General features: G+C 31.3%; 1 protein-coding gene and 1 pseudogene across 1 annotated transcript; one reads left to right on the top strand and one right to left on the bottom strand.

The window, feature by feature from the left end:
• Window positions 1-342: 342 nt before the first annotated feature.
• On the top strand, window positions 343-16,548 carry LOC133037946 (alcohol acyl transferase 1 allele RGa-like; annotated as a pseudogene).
• A 1,251-nt stretch (window positions 16,549-17,799) lies between these two features.
• LOC115717038 (uncharacterized) lies at window positions 17,800-18,648 on the bottom strand. Its single transcript, XM_030645979.2, has 2 exons — window positions 18,411-18,648; window positions 17,800-18,265 (listed from the first exon to the last, which is right to left on the bottom strand). The coding sequence occupies exons 1-2, from the start codon at window positions 18,496-18,498 to the stop codon at window positions 18,021-18,023; spliced, it is 333 nt and encodes a 110-aa protein (XP_030501839.2). The 5' UTR covers window positions 18,499-18,648; the 3' UTR covers window positions 17,800-18,020.
• Window positions 18,649-23,121: the final 4,473 nt, after the last annotated feature.

Below are 23,121 nucleotides of genomic sequence, written 5' to 3'. Positions count from 1 at the left end.
ATATCAACTTATTTGGTTTTTTCAATCGCCTCAAGTACGACAAATAAGACAGATGATGAAAAGAAATATTATAAGGCATGCACGCACGCCAATAATCTGATATATATGTTTCGAACATTTGGTAGATATGATAAAAATAAATAAATATATAAAAGTATATGACCATATCTAACTAGTTTAACTTTTTCTCACAATATAATAAAGAGCATTGCTATTAGGAGATAGTGGTGCCTAGCACTTTCTCGACATGTTGCATTGCGATTGGCTAGCGATACTTCCTAAAAGCTATTATATTAAATTATATGGGACCCGATACTTAATTAGACCAATAGCGATATTAACACATAGGAAGGTACTAGGCACCACTAGTGCCCTTTAACATTTCTCTATAATTAATGAGTTTGTTGATGTGATCACTTCAGATAAATTAGTGTCGAGTCATAAATTGCAACAACTGTTGTGGGAATACAAAGGATTATAGCATTAGCACTTTGGTTTTTCAATTTTTCCCACGTGTATTGTTTAGGTTCACTACCAGGATTTGTTTTGTTCCCACGAATATACCTATCTAAGCATTAAATGTCAGTATTGCTATTCAGACTAGTGCCCAACAATCGGTAGTTTCTTATTATTTGTTAGTGTTATTTTTAGAATTTTTTTTTTTAAATTACATGAGGCCCGATAATAACATGAAACTGTGAAAATTGCTAGACACCAATAATAACTTTTATAAATTTACTGTTTTATAAATACAAGCCAGTAGTACTAAACACAAAATCTCTCACCACACTTCACCTTAAATTCTAATTAAAGATTATAGGTTTATTTTCAGATTAAGAATACGTCAATGGAATCAGCAAGGTTGTTTCAAGTGAATCGGTTAGAGCCAGAGTTGGTCAGACCAGCAGAAGCAACACCTCGTGAGGTAAAAGAATTATCAGATATTGATGACCAAGAAGGCTTAAGGTTCATTGCTCCTGTAATATTCTTTTACAAGAACAAGAATAAGCCTTCTTCATCAAATTCAATCATGGAAGAACATGATCATGATGATCCTGTGAAGCTTATCAAAGAAGCTGTTGGTAGAACATTGGTGTATTACTATCCCTTAGCTGGTAGGCTTAAGGAAGGTCTCAACAGGAAGCTTATGGTAGACTGCAATGGCCAAGGGGTATCCTTTGTGGAAGCTACTGCAGATGTTGACTTTGACCAGCTTGCCAATGTGATTCAACCCTCATCCCCCTTCTTACATCAGTTTCTTTTTAATCTTCCTCCACAATCTCACAATATACTTGATTCTCCTTTGATATTTATTCAGGTACGTACTTTGTGTGTGTTTTTTTAGTTTCTTAATAATAATAATAATCTATATATCTATCTAAAGAAAAAGTATTATGTATCAGTCTAAAATTACTTTATTAATCTCTATCTAATCTCTTCTTAATTTTCTCATATATTATTTTTTTTATTTGATTTAAAATTTCATATATATTTTTTATTTAGTTTAAATTTCTTTGTATCTAATTTTTTTTATTTTTTTTTTCTTAAGTAAATAAACAAAGATTACACCCGTGTATGGTTTCTTTCTCTAACTTGGATTGTTTCTTTATAATAAACAAATATCACAACCATATATATGGAACACTAGCTTCTTAATGGATATTACTCATGAATGGTTATTAAACAAAATTAACTATAACTATTAATTTTAAAAATATTAAACCATCGAATTTCGATCTAATAACGAATAATGAAATCACAAATTTGAATTTCTATGCTTAATTTAACTACTTAATTAAAAAAAAATGTATCAAAAAATATCTCTTTTTTACACTATATCAAAAATATGTTCATACTATACAAAAATATTTAACTCAAACTCAATTTTTTCTTTTCTTATTTTTCTTGCTAAAAAACTTTTTTTTAATTTTTTTTTTTTATACCGATGGAACAATCTTAGCCCATATGATATAAAAATGAGAGATTTTTTTAATTAGATCGAAAAATTAAGCATACAAACTCAAAATTTTCTAATTTTACCCATTCATGGGTAATACCCATTAAGAGTGCACATATATATATGTTACATATCCTATATGTTAGACTATATATATAGTCTATGTAATATAGCATATACAAATGATATGAAATGCGGAAAATAAACTGTAATCATATCAATAATATATGCAATGAAAGGATCAATATACCTCCAGCCATTGATCTTTGAGCTTCAATCCCTGCGATAGCTTCGGTATTGGAGTTCGGGCTTCCTCGCTCTCTCAACTCTCTTTAGATGGAATTTGCTGAATGAATTCAGAATGAGTGAGGAGCTCGGGGACCGAGACCCTATATTTATAGGTGAGATACTCCATCAGTATCTGCGCCACATTAATTGTCAGAATATTTTGACAATTAATTCAGGAAATCAAATCAGGTAATGAATATAGAAATCTGACCATATATAGAATATTACATAATTGATTTTGTCCAGATTCAATGAATATAAAATATTCATTTATCAGAAAATCAATTATTTATTTATTTCCTTAAATAGAAAATCATTTCCTTAATTAGAAAATAACTTCCATATATAAAATATTCTAATATTCTCCCACTTGGTCAGCATTTAAACTAAAATATTCAAACCCAACGTTCCTCATTATATAATAAACATACGAATCATAGCGACATGTCTTCATTATGAATCGAGTATTATCTTCCATGTATTACAATATATTTATTATATAACAATGTACTTTATGTGGCAATGTACTTAAGTGAATAAACCCTAAACCTTATGTTTATTCAGGTCCTCTGAAATTTTTCTCAAATATAAAATTAAGATGCGCATAAATATGAGAAAAATCAAAATAAGAGTTTCATTAATAATAACTTTATTTGTACAAATTACATAAGGGAACCAAGTCCCATGTTCTCTACATGATCCTTGAATTTATGAGGTGGCAATCATCAATTCAGTGCTAATGTGTTGAATGACCACTTTATTTTCCTTAACACGTTCTCTAATAGCTAAGTACTTAATGTCGATGTGCTTGCTTCGACTTCCACTTTTGTTGTTCTTAGCCATGAAAACAGCAGCTGAATTGTCACATAACATCTTTAGCGGCCTTGCAATGGAATCAACCACTCTAAGGCCTGAAATGAAACTCTTTAGCCATACACCATGTGATGTAGCCTCAAAACAAGAAACGAACTCAGCCTCCATAGTAGAAGTAGCAGTCAAAGTTTGTTTGTTACTCCTCCAGGACACAGCTCCACCAGCAAACATAAACACGTAACCAGATGTAGATTTACGTGAATCAGTACAACCAGCGAAATCTGAGTCTGAGTAGCCAACTACTTCTAGATTGTCAGTTCGTTTGAACATCAGTTTGTAATCCTTAGTACCCTGAAGATACCTCATAACTTTCTTTGCAGCTTTCCAGTGGTCTATCCCCGGGTTACTCTGAAATCTTCCTAACATTCCGACAGAATAAGCAATGTCGGGTCTTGTGCACACCTGAGCATACATTAGGCTTCCGACAGCAGAAGCATAAGGAATGTTCTTCATTTGTTCTCTTTCAAAATCATTCTTTGGGCACTGGCTCAAATTTAATTTATCACCCTTCACAATTGGAGCAACGCTCGGTGAACAATCTTTCATATGAAATCTTTCTAAAACTCTGTTGATGTAGGCTTCTTGAGATAAACCTAAGATACCTCGGTATCTATCTCTATGAATCTTAATGCCTATGACATAGGATGCTTCACCCATGTCTTTCATCTCAAAGTTCTTTGAAAGAAATTGTTTCACTTCACGTAGCAACCCTTTATCATTGGATGCAAGAAGAATATCGTCCACATATAAAACAAGAAAAAAAAATTTTACTCCCACTTTCCTTCAGGTATATGCATTGATCCATGACATTCTCTTCAAATCCAAAGGAAGAGATGACATCATGAAATTTTAAATACCATTGGCGGGATGCTTGTTTTAATCCATAGATGGACTTCTTGAGCTTGCATACCAAATCCTGACCTTCACTAGAGGAGAATCCTTCTGGTTGTTTCATGTATACCTCTTCCTCTAGATCACCATTCAGAAAAGCAGTTTTTACATCCATCTGCTCCAGCTCTAAATCAAAATGAGCAACTAATGCCAAGATGACTCTGAGGGAATCTTTCTTTGATAGAGGAGAAAAAGTCTCCGTATAGTCAATTCCTTCCTCTTGAGTAGGCATGGCAAATCGAAGCTTTTTCGCGGATCGGGTCGGGGCCCCGACCCGACGGGGCAGTCCCGCCCCGACACAATCGGGTCTCTAATCGGGTCTTTGCCCCGCCCCGCCCCGCCCCGGTTAAATTTTTTCGGGTCGGGGCTGACCCGATTCGATAATTTTTTTTAAAAAAAAAAAAAAAAAAAACCAAATTTTGATTTCACGTCTGATCCAGTGTGACGGATCTTCTGCCACGTGGTGAATGGACACGTCATCGGTGTAGGACCCGATTTGGGAGAATCTCTAACAAAAATTAACTGTTTCTCCGGTTTACTTTACTTCCACACTAAATCATTATTAATACTTTTTTTTTTTTGAATAATACTTTAGTTAATTAATTACACATAAATAAAACTGATTGAGAACTCTTATTTAAATCCTGACCGTCCATGAATTATTTCTTGAGATAAAATATTTTTCCTTGTTCTTTGAATTATACTATAAGATTAGAAATAATTTTAGGGGAGCAACGATACCTTTATTTCCATGTCTTCCAGCTACTTTATCACCCACTTTGATTTCACGACAAATATGAGAATTGTAAAAGTGTTTTTTAAAAAAAAATTATATTAATAAATTATGGGTGTAAAAGGATAGGGTGTTCTACAATACACCCCATTAAAATAGGTGTACTGATGCAACTCCTAACTGATTCGGTATCTATAAGAATTTTTTAGTCTAATTTTTTTTTATAGTTGTGTACGTTATAGTTATTTAAGGCATCCTGTAAAATTTTGAGATTTTCGGAATAATTTACAATATAAAAAATAAAGGTTTAAACCGTCTATTTCACATGCGTATGAAATAAAAAAGTCACGAGTGCAATAGACTCTTTGAACACTGTTTTTCGACGTGTTAAATTTTTTTGAATTTCTTAAAATTTTTTTACACCCATCTTGAAAATTATCTCATTGAAATGAGTAGAAAAGAGGAGTTTAGTGGGTATATCAGCAAGGTTCATCTTCGAAGGAACATGGTTGAGTTTGATGATGCCATTGGTTAGTTTCTCTCGAACAATGTGGCCGTTAATTTTCACATGTTTTGTGTGCTCGTGAAACACTGGATTCTCGGATATATGTATGAATGCATTGTTGTCACAAAAGAGGAGAGCAGGGAGAGATATATCCACATGAAAGTCTTTTAAGAGAGATATGATCCATTGAAGCCCACAGGTGACATTGGCCATAGTTCTATACTCTGTTTCAGTAGAGGGTCGGGATATGCTTTGTTGTTTTTTTGATTTCCATGAGATGAGGGAATCTCCCAAGAAAACACTGTAGCTAGATATGGATCTCCTGGTGTCAAGACAAGCACCCCAGTCAGCAATCGCAAAAGCTTTGAGGGTGAGTTTTAATGGTGTTGAACCATGAAAGAAGAGGCCTTGACTAGGAGAATATAAATTTTTTATTAAAAAAACTCCTAATGTTTTTTTTTTTTAATGGAAAAAAAAAAAAAAACTCCTAATGTTAAATTTGATAAATTTTAAAATAATTATAAAATATAATTAAATACTTTAATTGATTCAATAAAACTTCTTATAAAATTTTAGGAAAATATTTTTCTCTTAACTTATAAAGTCACTTATAAAATAAAATTTGAAGAAGTAAATTTGCAAAAAAAAAAAAAAAAAAAAAAAAATCGGGTCAAACCCGACCCAGTTGGGTCGGGTCGGGTCAGACCCAATTAAATTTTCAAGGTAATCGGGGCGGGGCGGGGCGGGGCAATAGCTTGTCGGGGCGGGGCGGGTCAGAAGCGGGGCGGGGCAGACCCGCCCCATTTGCCATTCCTACTCTTGAGTGAATCCTTTAGCAACAAGTCTCGCTTTGTACCTCTCAGTGTTGCCTAATGAGTCTTTCTTAGTTTTATAGACCCATTTACAGCCAATGGCTCTCGCCCCATTAGGCAACTTTACAAGTTCCCAGACTCTGTTGCACCTCATAGAATTCATTTCATCATCCATAGCATTGTACCACAATTTTGATTCTCTACTGTTCATAGCTTGTAAAAACGTTTCTGGATCATTTCCAATTCCAATATCAGATTCTAATAAATACACAACATAGTCTTTGTAAATCTTTGGTTTGATAGGTCTAGTAGATCTTCTTAAGACTTCACCAACAGGCTCTTGGGGAGCAGCAGCTGGTTCAGCAGGTTTAGCAGGTTGTTCAACAGTTGCAGGCAACTCTTGAACATTTTGATCTACTGGATTATCATTACCAACTTGTGGATCTTCAGTGATTGGTAATGGTTGTTCAACATTCGTTTGAACTACAGGAGTGTTAACCATTATCAATCTTGCTTTTGAAGTGGAAGGTTCTGAAGGATCTTTCTCAGGACCTAAGTCCTTTGATTGATCACTCCCACTGATCAAGGCATTCTCAAGAAATTTTGCATTCCTTGATTCCACAATTCTTGTGCTATGAGATGGACAATAAAACTTGTAACCTTTAGACTTTTCAGCGTACCCTATAAAGAATCCGCTTATGGTCCTTGGGTCCACTTTCTTCTCTTGTGGATTATATATTCGACTTCGTATGGACATCCCCAAATGCGTACATGATTCAAACTTGGTTTCCAACCTTTCCATAATTCAAAAGGAGTTTTTGAGACTGCCTATGTTGGAACTCGGTTTAATATGTACACGGATGTCTTTAATGCTTTAGTCCACAAGGATTTAGGAAGGTTAGAGTTGCTACTAAGCATACTCCGCACCATGTCCATTAATGTTCGGTTTCTTCTTTCTGCAACACCATTTTGCTCGGGTGTACCGGGCAAGGTGTAATGGGCAACAATCCCATTTTCTTCAAGAAACTTCGCAAATGCACTAGGTGCTTGTCCATCTTCTGTGTATCTACCATAATACTCACCTCCTCTATCTGATCTCACTATCTTAATTTGCTTGTTGCATTGTTTCTCTACTTCAGCTTTAAATATCTTAAAGACATCTAATGCTTCACTTTTATTATGAAGTAAGTAGATATACATGTAGCGTGAGTAATCATCTATGAATGAGATGAAGTATTTCTGACCATGTAACTCCATATCTGGACTACATATATCAGTATGTATGATTTCTAATATTTCAGAACTCCTATGGACACTAGTTTTGACAGACTTGGAGGTTTGCTTTCCCTTAATGCAATCCACACAAGTATCAAAGTCAGTAAAATCTAAGGTATTGAGTACCCCATCTTTTACCAACCTTTTAATTCTATCAATGGAGATATGTCCCAATCTCCGGTGCCACAATGTACAGGAATCCTCTTTCATAACACATCTTTTAGTGCCAGCGCGAACATGCATAACATTATTAGTGGTATTATTTTGTAAATTAAGGCAGTAAAGACCATCAGACAAAATACCATTTCCAACACATTCAGATTTATAATATAAATTAAAATATTTGTCTGAAAATGTGAAGGAAAAACCAAAGGGTATAAGTCTTGAAACTGAAATCAAGTTTCTAGAGAAACTTGGTACATAAAAGGTCTTTTCTAACTTTAAAATAAAACCATTACTTAAAACTAAATTGCATGTTCCAATAGCTTCCACATGTGAGCCCATCTTGTTTCCAGATAAGATGCTTTGCTCACTTGCCACTGGCTTCCTTAGATTTTGAATATCCTGCAAGGAATTTGTTATGTGAATTGTTGAACCGGAATCAATCCACCATGTGTTAAGATTAACATTAGCCATATTAGATTCATAACATACTAAGGAAATTGGATTACCTTTGTCATCCATCCATTTCTTGAACTGGCTGCACTCCTTTTTCGCATGTCCCTTTTGTTTACAAAAGAAACATTTGATGAAATCTTTCTTTATGGCAGCCTTGGGAGCCACGGGCTTTTTCCCTTTGTTCTTCTTGAATGGCTTGCGTTTCTTAGGTTGAGTGGTCAGGTGAACACTTTCTCCTTGCTCTTGTAGGAGCCTGGCTTCCTCTTGAACACACATGGTCATCAATTCATTGATAGTCCATTTTTCTTTATGTGTGTTGTAGGAAATTTTGAAAGGCCCATACTGTGGAGGAAGATTGTGAAGGATGTAATGAACCAGGAAGGTATCAGGAATGATAACGTCGAGTTTCTTCAAATGAGCAGTGATGTCCCTCATTTTAGAAATATGTTCTCGAACTCCTTTAACACCGGTGAGTTTTGTGGACGAGAACTCTTGGATGAGGTTGATGAACAAAGATTTATCTGAAGTGTCAAACTGCTCATCCATAACTTTGATAAAGTCTTTCACCTTCTCAGGTGGCTCCACCGATCCACGCATTCCCATAGGAATTCTGGACATAATGAACATGATGCAAAGACGATTAGATTGCTCCCACTTTTCACGTAGTGCAATCTCAGCAACAGTGCTAGTATCAGTGATAGCAGCTGGTTCATCTTTCCTTATTGCATAATCCATGTCAGTGCAAGCTAGGTGGAGAAGAACTCATTCCTTCCAGATTTTGAAGTTGTCACTCCTAAGCTCAGGGATTTCACTAGTGATTTCAGCATATTTAGAGGTGGATGAAATAGCTGCAAGAATAGGATTACAAAAAATTTAGATGTTAAAAGAATTGAGGCTTTAATGAATTCATGTTTTACCAATGTAGAAACATGATCAAGATGAAAATTTTATTAAATCTAAAATTGCCTGTGGGCTAAATTTTAAATCTAATAAAATTATATGAACTTTATGATAGATTTAATGAAATATTTAATTTAGATTAATGGAGGAATGAAATCTATCTTTAAATAAAATTTGTGATAACACTATTAAATCAAATCCTCATAACTCCCTGTGGGGTAAATTAAGAGAATTTAACTTAATATATTATCCTAATTAATTATAAAAAATAATAAAATTCCTGTGGGGTAAAATTATTATATCCAAATAATTAATTACAAGTTTTGTCCATTAAGGTGAATTTTAATTAATATATAATTTTATATAATTAAAGATGCTGTGGCTACTCCCTAATTATAAAAAATTATATTTTCACTTTAGACATTAGGTATTGGGCTCTACCTAAAAGTAATTTCGTTATTAACATAATAGACAATCACTGAGATTAGTGCTCCTAGTGTGGTCGTCCGAAGATCATTAAAAACCGTTCTAGATATGAGCATTTGTCCCAGGTTCATGTTTTCTTATGTCAAACCACAAAACTACTTACGTTTTATTCATATTTTATTCATTTTATTAAGTTTTATGAATATTTTATGAATAATTTTATGAAGTTTTATGAAACTTAATTGCTAAATAAAATATTCAACCTATCTTAATGTTTGAATATTTCTAAATATATCTAGCACTATAAAAGGAATTTATGAATAGCATTTAAATCATACATATCTAAATTAATTGCATTAAACATAAATTTATCAAATAATTACAAAATAATACAATTAATGTATGATAATTAATTAAATGCAAATTCCTTAATATGAAATTCATGGCAGATTTTTCAAAATTAATTTAGACAATAAATTGCAGAAATTTGGTAATATATAATTAAATACACAAATTAGCACAATTTTTACATGCCTAAATAAATCATGTAATAAATTACCAAATTAAACAAATTTCCATTTTCAATTTATACTATATATATGTATTAAACAAAAAAAGAAAATTAACTAAATGCAATTTATTGACTAAATTAACACACAAAATAGGAAAATAATTAATATTCCAAATAAATAAAAAATTTATCAAAAATTCGGAATTTTTTCCTTTTTTTTTTTTTTTGAAAAAACCATACTGCCAAACGACATGTCGTTTTTTGCAAAGCTTAAAACGACACGTCGTTTTTTATATAGTGAAAGGCTGATCTCAAAAATGAAAAACGACATGTCGTTTTCCATGGGGGAAAAAACGACATGTCGTTTAATAAAACGACAGCACACAATTCTAACAAAACGACGCGTCGTTTTTCAGAAAGGAAAAACGACATGTCGTTTTATCAAACGACAGCAGCCCAGAAACACAAAAAACGACATGTCGTTTGTGGAAAACGACACGTCGTTTTGGTCGTCTTCTTCAGCCAAACCGGGTCAATTTTACCCGTTTTTCTGCACGCGGGTCCGTCGAACCCGACCCAAACCCGATCAGAAATTGCGTTTCCGACGACCAAATTGCGTGTTTTCAAATCTAAAATGTTCTAAATCAAATAATAAAGAGATCCACATAGATTTTATGCACGAAAACACGAAAAAATGTATACTTTAATATCACGAAATTAATCGGGTCCGAAAAAGTTTTAACTGAAAATGTTTTCCATCTTTAAGTTTTTCAATGGATTTTCAATGCTTAGATCGATCTATAATACTATACGAATATAGTAATGTATATAGAATTCGAAATAAACACCGAAAAATAAAAATGAAAAACGGAAAAAATAAACTTTAACCGATAACTTTATGTTATATATATATTTATATGCATGTATATATCACATAATGAAAATGAATATTATGAATGTATTATGCGATAAAGCATATATATAATATACAATATATATATAAACATATATACACGTGAAAATGAAAAAATATATATATACAGTATATAAATGTATATAATATATATATATAAAATTAAAGAGATATATATGTATATACGTATGAAAAATATATATATATATACTTAGAATTATATGAATATGAGTATATATATATACACCACGAAATGAACCAAACAAATATATATATATATATATGAATAGTGTATATAAGTGTATATATATATATATATGAAACTCAACCAAAATCAAGGCAGAGATAAATCCGCACTGATACCAACTGTTAGACTATATATATAGTGTATGTAATATAGCATATACAAATGATATGAAATGCGGAAAATAAACTGTAATCATATCAATAATATATGCAATGAAAGGATCAAAATACCTCTAGCCATTGATCTTTGAGCTTCAATCCCTGCGATAGCTTCGGTATTGGAGTTCGGGCTTCCTCGCTCTCTCAACTCTCTTTAGATGGAATTTGCTAAATGAATTCAGAATGAGTGAGGAGCTCGGGGACCGAGACCCTATATTTATAGGTGAGATACTCCATCAGTATCTGCGCCACATTAATTGTCAGAATATTTTGACAATTAATTCAAGAAATCAAATTAGGTAATGAATATAGAAATCTGACCATATATAGAATATTACATAATTGATTTTGTCCAGATTCAATGAATATAAAATATTCATTTATCAGAAAATCAATTATTTATTTATTTCCTTAAATAGAAAATCATTTCCTTAATTAGAAAATAACTTCCATATATAAAATATTCTAATACTATATATATAACATACGAATACATTAATATGTATATACACAATATATATTATAAACACATAATATATATCATATATGTACGTATATAGAAATTACTATTTTTACATATTTATTCTCGCAAATATATATATGTAAATATATCTTATGCTCATCATATAATATACATATAACTCACATATATCACATGTTATATGATATATATCTCTCACATATATACACATAATAATATATTATAATCTCAATTATAATATGATACATCACTATATATAATAATATAATATACACACATATCATATATATTATCATGTAAAAATATTATATCAAAATATCATATGTGATCATATGAATATAATATATTATTATCAACTAAATAGTATATCACAAAATAAATATCCACAATGCTTACCCATGGATGGATAATTTTCTTTGATTGTATGACCTTCATGGCAAGTCTTTTAGAAATTAAGAAGAATACGCCATCGAAATGACTTTTAGATTGTTGGAAAAGTTCTCATTACAAGAGAGAATATGAGGATTACAATCAAAATACTCTAAATACAAATAAAAGTATTTCATCAAGATTACAAGAAAGTTAGAGAACAAGAAGAATAACACACGAAAAACTTGACCAAGGGCTCAAGGACCTTTGTCCTAAAAGTCATTTCCTCCTTCATATGTACACTTAGAGAAACTCTAGAAATGCTCTTAAGGATTTATCAACCCTCATATGCTCAGCCTAGTGTCTAAGGATGAGCATATCCTCACAAGGTTCTAACTACAACAAATAATTTCAACTAATTCTCTTACAAGTGAACAATATGACCTCTATTTATAGAGTTTTTCACTCTCATATGAACAAGTTTGACCACCATAAAGCCCTTGGATGTTACCCACTCATAAATTAGGTATTTATGATATTAATTGGGTAATTTTGAGGAGTTTTGGACTGTTAGAAAGACTCACAAACGTTTGTACTCGTATGCTGAAAAAACAGTAACTAGTTACTAGTTACCAATTTTTCAGCTTTGACCAATTCTTCTCCAAAGTGTTCCAAATCACTTCCACTTGATTTTGAACCATTTATACACCTTATAAATGAATAAATCAAGTGTCCAACAGTTATATTTTCAATAGTTATCATTCATTTACATTCATAAACAATTAGATTTAACAAAAGAGGTAAGAGTTACATATTCAAGTGATCATCAATTTAAAGGATTTGCAACTCCTATTTTGTGATCATCCTACACACATTTTGTAACTCCACAATATGTATGTTACGATTTAACAAAATTAATATTTTGTCACACTTAATTATTTAATCTAAATATTATATTATAAAAAATAATATAACATTTTTTGCAGCATATAAAATATAAAATTACCTTTAATTTTTTATTTTATAAATATTTTAATAATATACTGAATTCTTTTGCTTATTTAAATTTATTTATTGCATTTCAATTTTTTTTTATGTATATACTTTATTGAATTCTTAAAATTTTGCTATTTACTATACAAATAAATATTATTTTTAATTAAAATTTCAGTCGGAATCAATACGTTTAACTGTATTTATTTTATTTTATTTTAGATATTCACTTTGTAAAAGATAGACCTAATCCCATTAAATCATGCGTATCATCAAATAATACAAAAAAATTGACTTTTAAGTTTGGAGAAAAAATTATAGTGAAAATTGAAAAATATGGTGACAACATTATAACTAAAAAAATTATAGTTAAAATTTTTAATTGCAATAAAAATAATATTGTCACTAAAAGTCTCTTTTAGTCAAAAATCTATTTGACTAATAATTATTAAAATGTCAAAACAATTAGTCATAACTAATTTTAATTATAACTTATTTTTTTTAATAACAACTTTTATTGTCAGTAATATTTTATTTAGTAAATTTTTGTTGTCACTAATTAATGTTTTTTTAGCCATAACTTATTTATTTTTAGTGATAATTTTTATTATTACTATATAATTGTTTAGTCCCAAATTATTTTTATTGAACTAAAAGTTTTTTTTTTAGTGAAACATTGGTTGTACCCGAACGGATCCTGTCCCCCTCTTAATTTTGAAAGTTTGTGTACTGTAAAGCACTACAATCTCTATATAATTATAGGGACACGATTTTGTCCCGTGATGTATTTTCACAGAATGTATTCTGTGGTACATTAGATGGGTCTCTGGGTACATTAGATGGGTCTCAGGGTACGTTACCATTTTTTAACCCTAATTACCTCTAGATCAATCTCAGCCCTCAGATCAAATAACTCCCCCATCTAACGGTTGTCGTACATCACGGAATACATTCCGTGAAAGTATATCACAGGACAAAATCGTGTCCCTGTAATTATATTATATGCCATATATAATATCATGGAAGATGTTTCAATGGTTACATTTTTATTGTAACCATCATGGTTACATTTTTTTAAGCCATTGGATTACTATTAAATGGTTGTGATTAATTTGGAAATTTAATAAAAATAAATAATAAATAGCTTGTAACCTGAAAATGACCTAATCATTTATTTCCTTATAAAACTTTAATTAAGATTAATTATATTTTAAAATTAAATTAATTATAATTATTAATTAATTTTTTGCAATTTATTACTATATAAGGATCTTTTAGCAATTTATTTTTTTATACTTAAATTATTTAAAATTTTATAGCAAAACTTTTTATAATTTAAAATTATACACGTATAATTTCATAATTTAATTTTTATTATACTTGTAATCTTAATTTTAAATTATTACACTTAATTATTTAATTTTTTTTATTTAAATATTTAAAAAATAAAAAATGAAATAAGTTGAAGGATTTTTTAGAAAAAAAAAATGGCTGCACTTGTTATCGATTGATTAGCTTGAGGCCTCATACTAAGTTCATATAATTGTAACAAAATAATTAAATATCATTTAAAAATAATTAATTATTTGAAAATTTATTATAAGAAGAGAATTTTAATTTGTGTCAAAAGAAGTTTAATTTTTGTAAAAAAAAATAAATTTTATTGTAAATATTATAATTAAATGGCTTAATTATTAAAATAATTTAAGTAAGGATTTAAATATAAATATTAATTGCTAAAAGAGGTCTTGTTAAATATTTAATTAATTATTTTAAGAATATAGTTAATTATAATTAAATAATTCTAAAAAAGGAATGCCTACTATTTAATTAATTATTTTAAGAAAATAGTTAATTATAATTAATTAATAAATTTAAAAAAGGAAAGTCTACCTATTAATAACCTGCTATTACAGGTTAAAGAAAAATGTAATCATATGGTTACAATAAAAATGTAACCATTGAATAGTCACCCATAATATCATATATAATACTACTAATACTAAGTATAGTTTTAATAATTATAATAAAATAATAATATTATAACCGTATATAAATTAACTATACTTATTTATATTATAGATAGTTCTACATGCATTGCTAATGTGTGAAAAGATTATAGAATATATAAGAGGAATGTGCTACTTCTCCCATTGACAATTGATTTTGAGATGAACCCATTCACCTTTTTCTAAATTCTAACAATTTATATTAATAATTATTTAATTTTTTTTTGTTTTGAATTTATTAGTCAAATTAAAAAATTGAAGAATAGTGTAATTTTTTGTTCCCCTCTCCTTTAAGTTGCTTATTGTCATATTCTTTTCTTCTTCGTGTTTATGCTTTTTCTTTAAAATATATATTAAAATGGATAAAAAATAAAAGTATACAATTTTTCAACAAAAAAATGTATATATTATTGGATTGTTTATCAGTCCCCATATTAGGGATTTTACTAACATATTGTTCAAATAGAAAAACAAGAGTATGTAGGGATAAATAAAAAGTTAATTTTATGTTTTGAAGTGTACGACTGTTTCTCAGGTCACTCGTTTAAATTGTAGTGGATTCTTGTTCGCACTAAGCTTTAACCACACAATGTGCGACGGATTTGGATTGGCCCAGTTCTTGAAGACAATGGCAGAAATGATAGGTGGTGCACATGTTCCATCTATCCAACCTGTTTGGCAACGAGAGATATTTAACGCTCGAAACCCACCAAGAATAACTTGTTCACATCTTGAATTTGAAGACGTACCACTTGTGTCTCCTATTTCCGAATGCTCAAACATGTTGCTGGACCCAAACAACCACATTCAATGACCATTCTTTTTCAGTCTATATAAACTAAACTCCCTTCGAAAACAACTTCCACCGCACCTAGCAAAAACTTGTTCACGATTTGATTTACTCGCTGCATGTCTCTGGAAATGTCGTACAATCGCTCTTAATCTAAACAAAAATGAAGTTGTTCGCTTTTCCTGCTTAACAAGTATACGTACAAAGAAAGAGGAGATGGAGAAATTAGGTTTGCCATTGGGATACTACGGCAACGCTTTTGCATACCCAGCAGTAATGTCGAAAGCCGAAGTTTTGTGCAAAAGCTCTTTGGGTGACGTTGTGGAGTTGATCAAGAAAGCGAAAGAGCAAGTGAATGTTGAGTACATGAAATCGGTTGCAGATCTTATGGTGATTAGAGGCCGACCGAGGTTTAGTGAACTTGGAAACTTCATTGTTTCTGACAATACTCGTCTTGGGTTCGATCAGATAGATTTTGGTTGGGGTTTGCCGAGATTCACTGGAGCAGCCACCTGCTTTTCTATGATTATTAGCTGTCTTGTGTCGCTCGAGAAGGAAGGAGAGAAAGGGATTTCGGTGGCAATAGCCTTCCCTACCGAGTTGGCTGTGCAAACATTTCAACGAGAAATTGATCGTTTCAAGATTACATCCTCTCTTTAATTTATAATTTTTTGTTTGGTATGTCTTGTATGTTTTAAAAGAAAAACAAAATATATAATGTAATCTCCTACAAGCACATATGTATTATGTTGCATTTATATTATGTATAAGTGATTAATATTGTGATATTTTCAGTACATATACACAGAGGGCCGACCCTGAAAATATATGGGCCCAATACGAATTAAATTTTGGGGCCCTCAAAAATTTATAATAAGAAATTTAAAAGAAGAGTGTTATGGAATTTGAACCCATGACCTTGGACATTATGCCATCCACCTCAACCAACTAAGCTATAAATATTTGTTGCTTATAATACACTTAAATTTTACTTAAATAAAAGCGTAATAATTTTTTTTATTTTTTTATATTGGACCACCGGAAAGTGTGGGCCCTAGGCATGGGCCTAGCCCGTCTATACCTAGAGTCGGCCCTGTATACACAGATTAATTTTAACTTTAATTTTTTAAGTGTCCGTGTAAATTGTATTTATAGAGAACCTTACACAAATTTTCAAAAAATTCTTATAATTTAAGTTATTAAAATTATTATTCAAACAACTAGAGGCGTATATAACTAATTATTGAGATTTTAGACAAGTAAAACGTGCAGCAACATGTTTAAATAGTAATTTCGACATATGAAATTTTATGAAAATTTGTGGAAGATCTCTTATAACTTTAATATATGAAGATATTAAAAGTACTAAAAGAGTGTAACTGAAAATAATTACTACCCAACTGTTAAGTGAATCTTTTAGAAATCAAATATTTTGAGAGAGTAAAGGAAACAACAAGTAATAAGTAATAAATTGAGTAAATTTTTATTTGGTTCCGTCATTAATGATCCTTAATTAGTCCAAGAGTCAATATTATTAGCCTCTTTAGACGGATAGTGTAAGATTACGAAGTATTACAAAGTTATATATTATAGTAAATTTAGTACAACATTTAGAATGTCCCAAATTGGACATACTTTTTAAAATACCTTTAGAGTAGTATTTTTTCTTTTTTTCTAATGCTTTAAAATATAACAATATACTATTTTTTTAGCACTCCATTGAAGATGCTATTAGTAATTTTTTATATTATTTATTATGTTAAAATGTGTGATATGTGATATTAATAAATTACAGAAATAATAATTGCTTGGCACCTTAAGTGCACTTAGTATTTCTCTTAATCTATAGTAGATTATTTAATAATATTAACAAATAAATAACAGCTAACACGGTGGTGTAGAACTATAAGTGCATGCATACAATGACCAATTAATCTAAATGCTAGTACTTTACACCGAGATTGGCTATTTCAAGTGCCAAGAATGGCACATAATGGTCGTGTGTGTTCTTATCCGTAATCCATCTCAGCGGTCAAAGAGCATTAGGATATAATTAAATAGAGTGAATGTTTTATTAACCATTACAAATACGACAAACGCATACCATATTTGTTTTACAATTAATAAAAAACAAGAAGCAGCAGCTAAGAACATGCATGCATTCATGACTACTTAAGCCTTATGCTTCTTATACATTTATTTATATGAAGGGTTTGCATTATTCAATATAAAAAGAACCAACGATGATGCTATGTTATATATGTTGTAGATTTAGCAGCACAGACCCTTGCAAATAGGAATAAGCCAACCTAATTTCCATGTACAAAGACATCCCTTCTCACACGTGACCCCAGGCTTTAGGCATAATCCACAGAACTGAACTCCCAATTCGTTATCTTCCATTATTATTTTGGAGAGAGGGTATGGGTATGCCATCATGTCCAATATCTTAGCTTTATCCACACCATGATTAATGTCATTCCCACCATCAGATCTTAGTTCCACCTTCTCACTTTCTGTAGTACTCATGCAATAAATAATTAATGTAAATTACAAATCTTGTAAAAAGTTTATATTTGCATATATGTAATAATATTTAAATTCATGTGATGAGGCCTTATTGATTAATATAAAAGTATGGAAATTATAGAGAAAACTTGCCTGCTGCAGCAGATGGACTAAAAGAGGTGGCTACAAGAAAAATTATTGCAGCAACGATGAGCACAAAACTGTAAATCTTTCTCTCCATATTTTATATGTAATATTATTTATACTTATTACTGACCTTGAGGTCATGCCTTTTTATAGAGCCAATTCAACTGTTTTGGATTTCATATATCAACTTATTTGGTTTTTCAATCGCCTCAAGTACGACAAATAAGACAGATGATGAAAAGAAATATAAGGCATGCACGCACGCCAATAATGTGATATATATGTTTCGAACATTTGGTAGATATAATAAAAATAAATAAATATATAAAAGTATGACCATATCTAACTTGTTTAACTTTTTCTCAATATAATAAACGAGTTTGTCGATGAGAGAAAAATTAGTCTCGAGTCATAAATTTTAATAGGGCTGTTCATCCGATCCAATCCGCACTTTTTTAGTCAAACAACATCCAATCCGCACTAAGTACGGATTTCATTTTTCGGATCCAATCCAATCCGCACAATAGCTCAAATCCAATCCAATCCAATATGTAAAAGTGCAGATTGGATCAGTTACTTTGGATTGGTTACTTTTTAATATTAAATTATTTAATATTTATGAAAAAATATTTTTTTTTTCACATAACTAGCAACAAAATAAAACAAACTATAGTTATTTTATGTCTCCAACAACACATTAAATAAATAAAATAACAAATAACAAATTCAAAGGAAGAAAAAAAATTGTATATATAAAGAAAAATATTTAATTTTATTTTAAATTGTATGTTGAAAAAAAATATATAAGAATAGAATATACATTTTATCTATTAAGTTTTGCAATATAATTGTATTATATGTATTAGACTTTTAAATTACTATTTTCTTTACATTAAAATGTTATTTGTATATATAATTTTTTAATTTTGTTATAAATATGTGTAGATTGGATTGGATCGGTTACTTTTACATGTCAATCAACATCCAATCTGCACAAGTGCGGATTTTGAATTTTCCAATCCAATCCAATCCGCACAAGTGCGGATATCCGCACTTTGCGGATTGGATCGTGCGGATTAGATTGGATCGGCTATTTTATGAACACCCCTAAATTTTAACAACTGTTGTGGGGATAGAAAGGATTATAGTAAGGGTGTTCATCCGATCCAATCTGCACTTTTTTGGCCAAACAACATCCAATCCGCACTAAGTGCGGATTTTATATTTTGGATCCAATCCGATCCGCATAAGAGTTTAAATCCAATCCAATCCAATCCGCAATAGTGCGGATTGGATCGGTTATTTTGGATCGGCTATTTTTTTAATAATAAATTATTTAATATTTCATAGAAAAAAAATTTTAATATTGTTTCTTAATCTCCAATAATAATCTATTTTCATCTCTATTTATATACAAATTAAACCAATATACATATATATATTAATATATGTATACTTATCTTTAGATATTTACACTAAAATATATATGTATCTATTACTAAAATAAATAAGTTAGTATACATATATTTAAACTTTATGTGTATGTGTCTATGTGAATAAGAATTATTTTTCTTGTGTTTTTTATTACAAAATAAATAAAATGCACCAACTCAATATATTACTAAAACAATTAAGAAATTAGAAGTTTATATCTTTTTTTAATTAATATATATTATAATTTGTTAAAAATATATATAATTAAGTGCGGATTGGATTGGATCGGTTACTTTTTGAGGTCAAACAACATCCAATCCGCACAAGTGCGGATTTTAGATTTTTCAATCCAATCCAATCCGCACAAGTGCGGATATCCACATTTTGCGGATTGGATTGGATTGGATCGTGCAGATTGGATTGGATCAGATACTTTGTGAACACCCCTAGATTATAGCATTAGCACTTTGGTTTTCCAATTTTTCCCACGTGTATTGTTTAGGTTCACTACAAGGATTTGTTTAGTTCCCACGAATAAACCTATCTAAGCATTAAACATGAGCATTATTATTTTTTATTGGTAGTGTCTTACGATTTGTTATTGTTATTCCCTAAAAATTATTTTTTTAAGTTATATGAGAATCGATACTTAATTACACTTGTCCATTACTTTTTATTGGTAGTGTCTTACGATTTCACTACAACAAATTTTGGTATTACTGGCGGAGCCACCCGGCGGTAATAATAGAGGAGACCGCCGGCATTAATTAATACTGGCAGATTCCGCCAGTAATTATCCGCCGGTATTAATTGGTCGCTATAAGTTACTATTAGTGTAAAGCCCGCTTAGTTTAATTTGAAAATTAGCGGTTAATTATGATTAATTATGAAAATTATTTATAGCTATTTAAATAATTTATTATACTGTTATTTATTGAATTCAGAGATGCATTTTTATGTCATGTAGTAGTTTGCATAATTTTGCATTCCGGTGCCCGGTATTTTGGAACTCGGTGTTTGGCTCAGTAGAAATCACAACAATGTTAGTAGTTGGGACGGTTTATTAGACATTGGGAATGTCGGGAATGGCCGAGAATTTAGAATTTCCCAAAAATACCCCTTTAGTGTTAATTATGTGGTTTAGGTGTGGAGGGGCAAAATAGTCTTTTTGCCCCAATGATATTTTGTCTTTAGTAATTTTATTAATTGAAAATAAATGTTATTTTATTTGTTTATTTGGCTGAAATGAGTGTTAGATGCTATGTGGCTTTTATTTCTTTTTCAAAAATCAACACTTAGAAAAATTAAAGAAAAATTTCAAAACAAAACTCTCTCAAGCTCTCTCTCTCTTTTCGGCCAAGGCTTGGAATTCTAGGGCTGGATTCTGACTTTGATTTTCAAGATAGCTTCATCCTAAATTGTGATCTCTTGTTGTGGTATGTGATTTCTAGTTTTTTTCTCCTTTGTTTCTTGGAAAAAAATGATGAAAATAATATGAGTTATGCATGATGTTGCTGTTGTAATTGTTGTTGTTGTTTCCTTGATTAAAATGTTGAGTTAAGTAGGTTTAATTAGATTGAATTGCATGCTTGAATTCCTTGTTCTAGTTGGATAGATTTTTATGTAAAAAGCTTGGGTTTTCAAAGAAAAATGGAGGTTTTGGTGGCTGTTGTGTTTGCATGAGTTAGATTCTAGTTTCTGAAGTTGTTATTAGCTTGATTATGAGTTTGAAGCGTAGATTGAATGCATGTTAGGTGATTTTACTCAAGTTTGAGTTTAGAACTCAAAGCTTGAGCTTTAATGGTGATTTTCGCTAGTGTGCTTTCTGGGTGGTTTTGAAGCTTTAGAAATGTTCTAGGGGATATATAGAATAGGTCTGGAAGGTTTCATTTGATTTGGAGTCGATTTGTGCAAGATATGAGTTTTTGATGTTGCTGCCTGCGAGGAACCGGAATTCCGGTTGTGCATCCGGAATTCCGGATGGGGTTCTGAATTTTCCCAGAACCGGAATTCCGGTTGGGCAACCGGTCTGCCGGTTGGGGAAAATTCTGAAACCCTAGATTTCCTCGATTTTATGTTTTAGGGGGTATTGCTATGCTTTTTATCGATAGGGAAACTTTTAGTTCCTAGTTTAAGTCCCCGGGAAGTGATTTAGCGTGTCACTTATAGTGTTGTGATTTTTATGGTTTAGGAGCCTGTAATCCGCCGCGCAGTTAAAGTTCCAGTCAGGTTGACCGGCACACCTGAATTCGGAATCCAGGTAAGATTAGTATAACAGTATGCATATGTAGATTACATGTTTAGCGTGCATGTAGGAAGCCTGTTAGATTACATTAGTTATGTATGTTGGCTTCGAACCATCCAACCCTGTCACGTCGGTACAGGCTGGAGTATGACCAGCAGCCGGAGTATGACCGGTTCGACCGATCAGGCTGACACTTGGTTGGTGGTTCCGTACTATTGACGTATCCCGTCGGTACAGGCTGGAGTATGACCGGTTCGACCGATCAGGCTGTTACGTGTCAATAGTACCGTCCCTATGAACGTTCAGAACTCAGTACCGTGTTGGACACGACAGTAGTGACTCAGTACCGTGTTGGACACGGCAGTAGTGGGACTCAGTATCGTGTTGGACACGGCAGTTAGGGTTATGATCAGGGGTATGGGCGTCTGATCATGACCGAGTTTTATGTATGAATATTATTATGCTTTTCTTACTGAGTCTGTCGACTCACAGTTCTACGTTTATGTGTAGGTAAAGGCAAGGCTAAAGCTGATGGACCGTGAGCGAGCTTATGAAGGTTGTACATGTCGGGGCGGTTAGGCCTGGAGAGTACGATCCTCGGGACAGCAAGGCTGATTTTGTAACTAGTCGCTAGGCGACAATTATTTTGTATAAACAGTTAACTCTTTTTGTAAATGATTTTGTAATCGGGATCCCGAGTCTTTTTGTAATTATATTTTACAAGTTTAATTAAAAAGCAAAAATTTTAATTAATCACGTTTTCCATAAACCTCGTTGATTAGCAACGAGCTGCACAACATGTTTAAAAATCACGTAATATGCCTATGTTACTTAGGGTGTTACAATTTGGTATCAGAGCCGCCAGGTTGTCTTCCGAAGATCGTCACGACATGTACAATCACCATCAACAGTTAGCTCGTTTCACGGTTCAGTAAGCCTTTATTGCTTTAGTAGTTTATTTATTTATTTATGAAAAAAGAAAAGCTTGTTAGGAAGCATGTTAGTAGCCTGATAGTAGAATAGGCGCATGTTTCGTTT

Source organism: Cannabis sativa, chromosome 5 (genome assembly GCF_029168945.1).
Source record: "Cannabis sativa cultivar Pink pepper isolate KNU-18-1 chromosome 5, ASM2916894v1, whole genome shotgun sequence".
Taxonomy (NCBI): domain Eukaryota; kingdom Viridiplantae; phylum Streptophyta; class Magnoliopsida; order Rosales; family Cannabaceae; genus Cannabis; species Cannabis sativa.
This window is presented reverse-complemented; position numbering and strand designations above follow the sequence as displayed.